General features: G+C 34.6%; 1 protein-coding gene across 2 annotated transcripts; it reads right to left on the reverse strand.

Moving 5' to 3' along the window:
• Window positions 1-1,463: 1,463 nt before the first annotated feature.
• On the reverse strand, window positions 1,464-9,939 carry LOC128994525 (alpha-N-acetylgalactosaminidase-like). 2 transcript variants are annotated; one of them, XM_054419137.1, is made up of 9 exons: window positions 9,729-9,939; window positions 7,791-7,964; window positions 6,379-6,553; window positions 5,733-5,999; window positions 4,819-4,977; window positions 4,323-4,520; window positions 3,582-3,746; window positions 2,854-2,929; window positions 1,464-2,212 (listed from the first exon to the last, which is right to left on the reverse strand). In XM_054419137.1, the coding sequence occupies exons 2-9, from the start codon at window positions 7,949-7,951 to the stop codon at window positions 2,055-2,057; spliced, it is 1,359 nt and encodes a 452-aa protein (XP_054275112.1). In that variant the 5' UTR covers window positions 7,952-7,964; window positions 9,729-9,939; the 3' UTR covers window positions 1,464-2,054. The 2 variants fall into 2 exon arrangements, with proteins under 2 accessions (XP_054275112.1, XP_054275111.1); XM_054419136.1 differs by lacking the exon at window positions 9,729-9,939 and adding an exon at window positions 9,441-9,554.
• Window positions 9,940-11,528: the final 1,589 nt, after the last annotated feature.

Here is an 11,528-nt window from a genome sequence, read left to right on the forward strand (position 1 = left end):
TTTTTAATTATAACCAATCATTATGACGCAATGTCATCCTCTTGTTTTGGGGCTCGTAGACCGCGAGCAGCGGCGCGGCAGGTGGCTGTTGCCAACCTCCCAACGAAAATTCCCAGTTAATCCCTGCTCTTGATCGACGGCCAGCGTTGGTCTCGGCTAAGCTTGATCGAGGCTAACGCTCTATGTCGTGAACCCATGTTTTGACCGTCGGTTGAAATTGGTCGAGATCAACGATAACTGCGGGCCACGAAACCCCGTACTCGTGAACCGCCTCTAAGTAAAGGACCGTAGGAGTAAACACGCATAGCCATGTTTACAATTGTCAGATTAAGTAAAGGACCAGAGGGGTAAACACGCATAAGTATTATTTACAATTGTCAGATCTATATAATTAATACGCTACATGAAACTTTGTCGGTTGAACTCCTCCGCCATTTCTTAACCGATTTTATCCATTGACGTCTCATTGGAAAGAGCGTGTCGCGTAGATTTGCAAACTGGCCTTACATTTTTGAAAAAGTCCCTTGGGTTCTGCCCCAGTGGCTTTGAAAGTTCCCATGTTATCCTTATGAAGAACATAATTGTTTACATTTTGATCAGCTGTATAATTTAATTGCTGTTATTTATTTTTCAATTCAATGAAACGCATTGAGTAAATTTGTTTACTATTTGAGTTTGTGTAAACATAACCCCCAAGACGGATCGTGTTAGTATGGTTTTATCTTAAATTTGTGTATTTATGGTTGTTTTGTGTCGCTATGACGGATTGTGTTAGCATGATTCTAACTTAAATTTATGCATTTATCGTTGTTTTGTGTACCTATAATTTGTTTATTTGTTGTTTTTTCTTTTAAATGCCTCCGACGTGACGAAAACAAAACATAGACAGTGGCGCGTATTAGGCTTAACTCATCACAGTCAGCACCTGACTCTGGACAATCTCAACTATTAGGTTACAAATGCGCCCTAACACTACCCCAAAACGACTTTTCGTCCACAATTGGCCGGTTGGCCCTCTATCAATGACCTGTGTTGCCTGTACAGCGAGGCATTTAGAGAAGGAGAAAACCGGCCGGAATGCTTTAGGTTTATCAATAACGAAGATAAACATGGTCTGAGTTACACACCGGTAATCTTTGAGTTGACTCTTTTAAACTCATTGTAGCCTAAATATGACTGTTATTCGTTTTGAAATAACTCCTGTAATACATTGCAATTGCTCGAATTCGAGCAACATGTACGCTAGTTAAGTATTAAATGGCAATATAATGTGAAGAAATACAATGTTCTATTCAGAAATCAAATATATTTTGAACTGTAAAAATGTCACACATTCTAAATTAAAACACACAAACACATACAGAAAAAACCTTCAAAGAGATACTTACTGGTATGAGACAAAATATTTTAACAGATTTTTTACATATTTGTTTATAAAAAAAAAAAAAAACAATGGAATAAGAGTGGTTGATAAAATTTGCACCATTGTTATGACCTAATAAAGGCAAAAAATTTTAAATACCAGGTACAGTTGTTGAAATCTAATTGCCATTAGAGTTGGTTAAATGATAAAAGCATTATAGTAAAATAATTCTATAGCTTCCTATGACTATACAAATTTATTGTTAAGTGAAAACGTTGAAATTCAGGAGTCAAACTTCTGGTACTTCAGGTAGCAGTTGGTTACAAAAAATGTATATTTTACTGTACTGGTAATTTAAAAAGTCCTGCCAAGTTTATGGTACGGATTGTGTCAATTAGAGTGGTGAGTGGGGTGGGAGGCCCATGTGAACAAGAAACCCTCCCCTCACCATTGTTGCTGTTGTTTTGTACAGTCACCTCAACAATTAATTACGGTTGGATAATTTTATTATTACCAGCATAGCAATGGATTTCTCTTGGTTAATTGGTGAGACTCTCAATGCTGTTGGGAATCTTTCCCTCCTCCCTCCCACACACCACCCTAAATGTCACAATTTGTATGCATGGTAAGCTCTTTAACAGAGTTAAAACCTCTTTGGTATCATTAAATACTTTTCTCTGCACAAACTACTTCAAAATGTAAACTGTAGAACAAGCAATAACACTGTGATGAAAAGCATTTCTAAGCTGTGTGTCGTCGAGCTTGCCCCTCCGGTTTTCTTTGTTTGCTCGGCTGCTTTGGCCTTAGCCTCTTCTCCTGAAATTGCTCTGAACTCGAGGAACACCACTCCTGTAACAGAGAGGAATGTGGTGTTAAAAGATAGATGTTCTTCAATAAGGTGATCCAAAGAGGAAATCACCAGTTTTCATTTTGATACTATAACTATGATTAGCTACTGTTTTGATTTTGTATTGATTAATCTATATAAAATCCAATGTATGTTTGTTTGTCCTTTATGGACTCCGAAACCGCTCGACAGATTGTAATGAAACCTTTAGGCATTATTAAGCATTATTCAAGGATGGTTTTGTGAAGTTTGGTGCAGATACGTCAAAAGGGCTCCACCCCAGTGGCTCTGGAGTTTCCCATGTTAACCTTATGAGTACTCATATTTAAATGGAATTAAAGAGGCAAGTAAGCGTAGCCAACGAGCTAACCTGAAGGCAAGTGAGCGCAACGAATGAGCTCCAGCCTAAAGGTGAGTGAGCGTAGCGAACAAACTTCAACCAGGACGTGATTGAGCCATGCGAACGAGCTCATCTTGAAAATGAACGAGCATTTGACATAAAACGACATTAGGACAGGACGACGTCTCTCGGGCCAGCTAGTATGTAATAAATTTAAGGAAATTTGGTAAACATATTGTTTGAATAAAAAAACTAACCTATCTGTTATGATTTTACAAGGCTTATTCAATCATTCACACTTACCAGTTGGGACAATTCGAATACTGATTTTTGACTCTGGTTTTAACAGTTCTTCCTGGTAACTTGTCCTGAATAGATCCTGAAACAAATTATACATGTTTTAAGTGTTACATTGAGGTTTCACAATCTCCTAAAAACAAGTTTCGGCCAGTAGTATGTATGAGGTAACAGCATAACTGCAGTGCATTAACTTAAGAAAGGGTTATAGTCCAATGTATTGTTTTCTGTCAAATAGTTAAATACATTTTATTTTCCTGTACGGCTTTTGAAAATTTTTTTTATGATGAATTGGAAATGGGTAAAATTAGTGGCTCCAATGGGACACACACATAATTGAGACACACATAGAGCCTTTCAATTTATTAATGAAATTATTAAATTAAATTATATAGTAAGTGCCTGTCACCCGCTCTGAATATTATGGCTCTCTGCAATAAAGCCGAAACGTTAGCAACTAGCGTTTCTTCTTGTATTCCAACGAGGTCGTACCCAGAAGACTTAGTACTTAAGAGCTAATTAAGTTGTAACATATTAACAATTTTTATAACTTTCCAACATTTTTACTTATTTAACCACAACATGGATGGTTTAAGTTGAAAAATATAGAACCTACTGCAATAAAATATATACATGTATGAAACATGAAACCATTGAATATTGATGCTATCACAAAGAAATCATTTTTTACAAAACACTAAGAGACAAGATCAGATGGACTGAATTAGGCTCACCTGAACAATGTATCCAGATGGGTTGTGTAGGCCGAGATCACTGAGATTTGTTTTGAAGGGGTACGGCCATCCATCTGTGCGGCTGCTTACAAAGGCAATGGCATAGGAGTAATGCTCATCAAGTTTCGGAGATATCGGTCTGACCCATACGTGAATATCATCGCTCTAAACAAAAATTTTTAAAGTATTATTATTACAAATGAAAATTAAATGTTAACATAAGTGGTCATATTGTCTGAATTTGAAATGTGTATATTTATTTACGCTTCTAAAGTTACTTTCAAACTTCCAAAGTTTGATTGAATTTATCAATTACTGTAATTAGTTCTACATATTTTTTGCACTCATAATGTAGAAATTCCCAAAATTGATTATTGATTGTTGGCAGATTCCTAGTTTATTATGATTCCAGTACTTCAACATTTTCTTTGATTCTGGATTTTTAATGTGATTCCAAATCCAAATTAACCATTATAGGTACACCATGAATAAAAATAAAAATGAAGAAGTTCAAAACCTACAAAAACGGTTCACTAATAAATTAAGTTTTCATGGTACAATTGTGAAAAGTCAATGAATGTTTTATTCATAAATTGCAATTTAGAGAATCGCCCATTCATTCAAAATCGTTTTAAGTTCTGTAAATATCCTGTTAGGACCTAGTAGCCTACACACTAAAAATTTAAAACAATAATGGATAAACAAAAATAATAAACACTAATTTTTAACATTCATGCTCACAGAAATTGTCTTCTTTCCTTGTATGCCAAGAGGATCTTGGTTGATGGCAATTACTCGTTGGTTCTGTAAGATTTGTTTGAACTCTGGTTGGACTTTGGCAAGATCTGTAGACAACAGTAGAGGAGCTGCTAACACAGCCCATACTGCCATCTGGGCCTCTGATTGCCACACAGTCAGACCAAAGTTGCCAATGACGAGCTGAAAACACACAATAGTGATGTAAATATGAAATAGTATAGTAGGCCTGCAAATGATACAGCAAAGTGCAAAAAATTGTTTAGTTCATCACTCAATCTGTACAAAATTGCTCTTCCCCCAAAAATATTTTTATGACACACTCTGTGTCATTCCCCCGTAGGAGCGAGCACCCCTGCTTAGTTTCATTAAAATCAGTGCAATACACACAGACATTTGACAGATATCATAATTCCATTTTCTTTATTTAAGAACTGGAATTAGCCGAAACTATAATACAGAACTAACAATTAACGTATACCATGTCGGGATCATTCCAGTGTCCAGGCCCAGCGTGTTGAACTAGGTCGGATCTCTTAGCAAAGTAGCTCATGATGCTCCACACAGAACTCCAAGAGTCATCTATATCTCCGTACAGTCTCCATAGGTTGCAGTGTTCTGCGATGGAGGTCCAGTTTATCTAAGATACAAGACAGGATTCGATCACATTAATTCACCAAGACAACAGGGTACTTGCGTATTTGCAAGGCGAAGATGGGTGAAGGATGAATATGGAATGGTAACTTTCTCACTGACTAAAATCAGCTGGTTCTATAACCAGAAACATTAAATTAGAACTCAATAAATAAGGATAGCAGGGCTCTGCGTTGAATAAATTATCAAAAAGCTACTGACTTCTCTCAAGATGAAACTGACAACGTTCGGATTAGTGGGTTCCACTCAGGTAACCAACTGTAAATATTATTCCCAGCTGCCGAAGCAATTCTTCCGTTGATGAAATATTGAACAAGTATCAGAAAAAGGGCATCTGCTCAACCTAGAGCCATGGCAAAAAATGATGACTAGCGAAGTACCTGCAAAATTCAACCCACTCTCCGGGAGTACAACCCATTTATGTACCAAGACACAAGGCTAGTCCAAAGGACAACGCTGTTTACTCTAGATGGGTGATGATTTTAACATTAATTCTGATGTTTTTCAATGACAGCTTTTGTACCATCAAAAAAGCACTGGACATGAAGCAATATGAACATTGCTTGGTATCCTATCTTTGGAGAAAATATTGAACAATTTACACTAACAATAAAAACATAATATTTGGCAAAAGCTAATTTGTACACATGAGATTTTGTAAATGTTATAAATACCGGATCAGCCAAATTCAAAAAGTTCATTTAAGATATATTTTCATAAAATATGTACAAAAAAACTTACATCAGGGTTGTCTATCTTGTACGCAGGCCAACTACAAGAGTACACCATTGGTCGTCCGGTCTTCTTCAAGGCTTGGCCGAACTCGGGATATACTTTTTCCAAAACCATGTTCTTTGTGTAGCATCCGTCCAGTTTGACGTAGTCAACTCCCCAATCAGCGAATGTTTGGGCGTCGAGTTCAAAATGATCAGCGCTGCCAGGATATCCAGCGCATGTATTGGTCCCGATGTCTTCATAAATACCAAACAGTAAGCCCCTAGAGTGCACCTTCAATGAGAAATCACAAATTGTTTTATTATTAAGGTTAAACTTAAATAAAGACATTTCTAATGATTGTGTATCTGATTATCATATACAGTACTATCATGTACGAATCAAATGGTGTCTGTCTGGGTCTCACTTTCAATCATGTAAAAACTACTGAACCAACTGAACTTCAGCTACCATACTGAGGAATAGTTTGGACTATATCAACTTCAATACCGGTACCGGTACCCACTTTTTTGCCTCTACATATTGTACATATGAGAATGAGATTGAAACTAAGTTATCTGTGGTATCATTTTCTACTAAAGGACAAATAAATACTGCTTTAAATTTCCAAAACTCAGACCTAACTAAAAGTGAATATCCACTGGATACTTACGTAGTCTGCTAAGGCCTTGATACCCGAAGGAAACCGCAGCGGATCTGGTTGCAGTTTTCCGTCCTTGTCTCGAGTGTTGGCAAGCCAGCAATCATCAATGATTACGTATTTATATCCTGCATCCGCGTAACCCTCGGATACCATTAGATCTGTGACGTTGCGGAATAGCTTTTCACTGGAAAAAGCAAACATATAAATACTTGGACAACTTATATTACTTAATTCTGGCAGTAATATTGTCAAGGCGTTTAAATTACAGCATTGAAAAATTCATGGATGATACCTAATTCCTATCCCACTTTGTTGCAGGTTACTATAAAGTTAAAAACTGTTTATACTGGAGATGTGTTCCAACTTTTTTTGAGAACACCTGCTGTCGACAAATCTTTAAAATAAACGGTATCAGCAATCTGACACATACTTTCTCCCATTAGCTTGTCAAAATCCTTTATCATGGGTAAGTAATAAGCGTAACTATGATAATTAATAGGTAAAATCACAAAAGTTGCATCAACTTTAACCGTAATTTTTATAGGAATGGGGAGTTGCAATATTTTGTTTGGAATTATAAGGACCATAAAAGACAAATTTCAGTCAGAACTATTTTTTTCAAAATATCAATTTTTCTGTTTTTATGGGAAAATTACATAAGTTACTATAACTTTTGAACCGTAATTTTTACAGCAATGGGTTGCGCTATGTTGTTAAGAAGGACCATCAAATTCAAATACTAATTTCAATGAAAACCAGTTTTTTTTACAAAAATCCTTAATTAACCTTTAAACTGTCTTAATTTTAACTACAATTTTGTTCCGAATTTAAAGGGCATATTAAATTTTTATCAAAATCTTTTGGGCCATTTTAGAGAAAATTAAAAATTTCTTTTTTTTGGAGGATTTTATGGGAAAATTACCATTAAAAATCCAAATTTTACAAAAATGGTCTGTACACATCCACACATACAGACACACACACGGTCAGACGTCACTTCGAAAATCACTTTTTTGGGTACAGGGGGACCCAAAACAAATATATATATCCACTAAAAAAACTCAAACATTTTGATGAAAAGAATACACTTTTTTTACAATTTTGATGAAATAAGAAAAAATTGTTGTGAACTTCCAGTATTAACGTCGCTTAAAACCAGCAGTGTTATAAACTAATGTATCAAATTACTGTGGAAAACAAAATTCATATAGTCAACACGGAAAAACTGTTGAAAACAACACCACATAAAAATTAGTGTTTTTTTTTATTGTTGTTAACTTTTGTTTAAAACACATGATGCAAACTCCAAAGTTAATACAGCTTATTTTTGGTAATGCAACCATGTAAGCAACAGTGTTTCAGTTGCTGCAATGAATAAATTTCTTACTCGTCAGTGGTTTCAGTAGATTAATTCAGCTTACCTGATACACTCATTAGGGTAGAGTTTACAGTCGGTAATACATCTGTAGCGCTGCCATGACATGAAGCCCATGGGGGGAGTGAGGGCAAGCCCGTTGTCCAGACATGTAGCTGTTCTAATCCACACAAGGGTGAGAAAACCCGCACAAAGAGACTGGATCATTATAAGCCTTCAACTGCAACATTGTTTTAACTTCAAAAAACAAGTTTGGGTGCTGTGTTTCTAAAAATAGTGTTTCTACACTTCAAAATGTTATCAACCAAAGTCAAACCCAAAATTGTTCCCACTTTGGAATTTTACAACATTTGTAACAACAATTGTTCGGTGAAGTAGAATAACATGGGAATGTACAGACTAATAATTAATTGACCTATTACTGGCTCACACAAGTTATGTTTTTATCATACTTTAAAATTTGGATTTTTTCTGTCAGAAAGTTAGCATGAAATTTAAAAAAAATATTTACTGATGAAGATTACTTTAGAATCACCTCAATATCTGAAATATTTCTAAGGGATTGAAACTTTACAGGATAAGTTTACAATATTAAAAGATAATTTATTGCAAGTTGTTAACCAATGAGTCGCAAAAGAGGATTAACTCACTTGTATGAGAGAATGTTCTAGCTAGAGCCATAAAAAAATAAAACAAAATGGCTGAATTTCGGGTTCAATGAATAGGCTTCCCACTATGTTAATTTTGTTATCATAGAAATGGGCAGTTCTGATTAGCTGTGGTTTTATTAAACAATGAATTCATCAGCTTTCTGTGACTCTTCATATTGAGATATAAAAGATTTTATCTCTTGTTATATTATTACTAAAACTTTTAAGATGATGTAGCTTGAAATAGTATATTTCATCACTAGGGCTTAAAGTGACTCTTTTCCACCCGAGCTCAAGCCGAGGTCGGAAAATGAGCGTGGGTTGAAAAGACACTTTTTGCCCATGTTATGAACTATATTTTTGGTCATATTACACCATTATTTGAACAAACTCTATGTTTCAAAACTAAAATGTTTTTCATTTAAAGATAACCTCTCAAAACTACTTCTAATTTGTTTTCTATTTAATTTGCTAATGGAAACAAGCAGCTTAAGTGATTCAATCGCTTTATTTATTACGATTGTGTTAATTTACATTATACTAATCGATATGTCGAACTATTTACAATAAAGCTGAGATACAATCGGTACATACTTTCGATAAATGTGATTGTTTTCAATCGAGATTTACAACTGAGTTGACAACACCTGAGCTGATTTTTACTCCCTAGGGGACAAAAACACCTTTTATTCCCTAGAGAGTAAAAATGCTACTTTAGACTCGCAACACATGCATTTAAAAATGGCTGTTTTTGCTGCAGTATGACAAAAAGTATTTGGGATTAAATTAAAATATTTAGGGTTGATTTTATTATATTAGTCATTAAATTAAATTTGTATACGATATTTAACTCATTATGACAAATCTACAGATCATATTGGTAAAAAAGATAATACTAAAATGTAAAGAGACAATTCTGAAAATGTTTTGTATCAAATTGATAGTGACTTTTTTTCAAATGATGCTTATACTGTTTTGAATTTAAATATTGACATTTTATGAACATCATAAATAATACATCATCTACATAAATAAATTCATACTACCTGCAGATAGTTTATTTTTATTCGACCAACACAAAACTTTACTTTTTCACAATATGCTCAAACCATCTATTAACTAGATTATTAACTTGTTGCACTCTAAACGCTTAACATAAGTTTATGCTTTGAAATTGGAACACGGAACAATTCTGAATCATCAATACCATCTGGTTAAACAAGTGGCAGACATACACTTACTTCGTAAAATATAATCCTCACACAACGCTAAAGGTTAATGCACCTTAAAAAGATTTTAATTTGTAAATTATCATATAAAATTACAATGCTTACCTGAACAAATCAGTTGAATAATTTTTACATTTCAACTGGGAATTGATGGTTCGGTTGTTTCATTTGAAGGTAGGGCAACTAAGGCATAATCCTAACATACAATGCCAAAGAACAAACAGACAGATAGACTTAGTCTGTATGAATATGCAAATATTTTGTATGGACTTAATCAGTTTGTTTCATGGTACAGAATACAGATGAGGAGAAAAGTGATCATGCATGAAAAATCCTTGAATTTAAGATTGTCTACTAAAAATATGTTTTGCTTGAGAGTGGTATGTGCGATAGCTTGAAAGATTGTTGATTTTAATTTGGTGAGTAAACTAAGGTGTTTGTCCTCAATCTTGAAAACCTTGATAAGTAAATTATCTTCTGTGCCTCTGAGTATGTTTAGTTTTGTATACAAAAATGATTGTAAATTTTCCTTTTTTTCAATACCAACAATTTATTTTGAAACTATTTTGTTTAGTTTTTAGTAGAAGATGTTCTCCGAAACAGAGAGAAGTTCTCCTTGCCTCAGAGTCACCACGACATTATCAGTTATCACATGGTTAAAATACATCGGTGATTTGCTGGAATCGAACCTGAGTGTCTAAGACACAAGTCTCGCACTTGAACCAGAGTCACCTCTAATTAATTTTTGTCTTTTGAGTTTCTCTACTTGAAGCACGGTATGTGGAAGTTAACGTACTATTGTCTGTTCCTAGAGAATGTTCACTGGGATTGTTAAGGCATTGTACCAGATAACGTTTTCCAATTAATGAATCTAACAAAAATTTCATCAGTGAAAACAGCTGTTTTCAAGTCATGTCTTGTGTAGCTAGAGCAGTTCTTTACGTCTCTAGGGTAAAAAAGAATCAGCTAGAGTAAATCTTTACTATTAAGTTAACTTCAATCGGCACTTTAACAGACCTAATTCATACAGAACTCTATAAAAATCAAATTATACATTTGAGCTGAAAGAGACTTTGAGCCAAAAAGGAACAAAATGCATACTTCTTTTAAGCTGGGTTTTCCTAGGCGTGGAATCGGCTAGCGGAGAGAGGAACGCGGAGAGCGGACTCAGCTTGTCTTAGGCAATTTAATGTTACTGTTTTCCTAGAAGCGGAGCGGAATGCCATGTTAATTTCAATTCCGCTCTCCGCGTTCCTCTCTCCGCTCGCCGACTCCGCGCCTAGGAAAACCCAGCTTTAAAGATAAATTATAATGGCTTCACTCTTGTTAATTTAGATTAAGGAACCTAGATATAAATTGACTATTTACCAGCTTGGGAATTACTTTTGTAATAATGGTGTTCAGGTTTTATGTACAACAAAGCTTTGTCTATTGTCTAATTGTCACCTTGGAGTTAACCATTCAAACTACCCAACACACAGTATAAATGAATATTATAAGTTGTTCCACGTATAATCAAATTAATGATTAAATTTGTATCCTGAAATATGGTAAACATTATAAAATGAAGCAGGATTCATGTTTCCTGAAAATGTGTGATAAGTAAAAGTGAAATAGAGCGATTTTCTAAAGCCTCCCTTGGGATAGTGATTCAATGAACAAAAACTATTTAAAAATATAGTCTAGTATTTATTATTCATTGTGGAAACGAAACTTCTTTTTAAATATAAAAAAGAAGCCTGAATTTTAGTGAAGTAATTAATTAATCATTTCAATTTAAAATAACGCCTGTTGGCTTAATTCTGTATACATGACCATTTTATATAGCCTATCAATATAGCTGACCATTTTGTGATAAAGCTCAAGGTAAGGCCGATTTCAACAATTTGTCCTAGGGTCATTTAC

Source organism: Macrosteles quadrilineatus, unplaced genomic scaffold, assembly GCF_028750875.1.
Source record: "Macrosteles quadrilineatus isolate MER2022 unplaced genomic scaffold, UCM_ALF_1.0 Scaffold_5__1_contigs__length_97177068, whole genome shotgun sequence".
In the NCBI taxonomy this organism is placed as follows: domain Eukaryota; kingdom Metazoa; phylum Arthropoda; class Insecta; order Hemiptera; family Cicadellidae; genus Macrosteles; species Macrosteles quadrilineatus.

What these genes read in the sequence shown, in the direction of transcription:
- LOC128994525 (XM_054419137.1), bottom strand. Translation starts at nt 7,951, where the DNA reads ATGATCCAGTCTCTTTGTGCGGGTTTTCTCACCCTTGTGTGGATTAGA. An exon ending in ACAAGATAGACAACCCTGAT is followed by an intron (nt 4,978 to 5,732) that starts GTAAGTTTTTTT and finishes CTTGTATCTTAG; the next exon opens with ATAAACTGGACCTCCATCGC. An exon ending in CATCTGGATACATTGTTCAG is followed by an intron (nt 2,930 to 3,581) that starts GTGAGCCTAATT and finishes AATTTGTTTCAG; the next exon opens with GATCTATTCAGGACAAGTTA.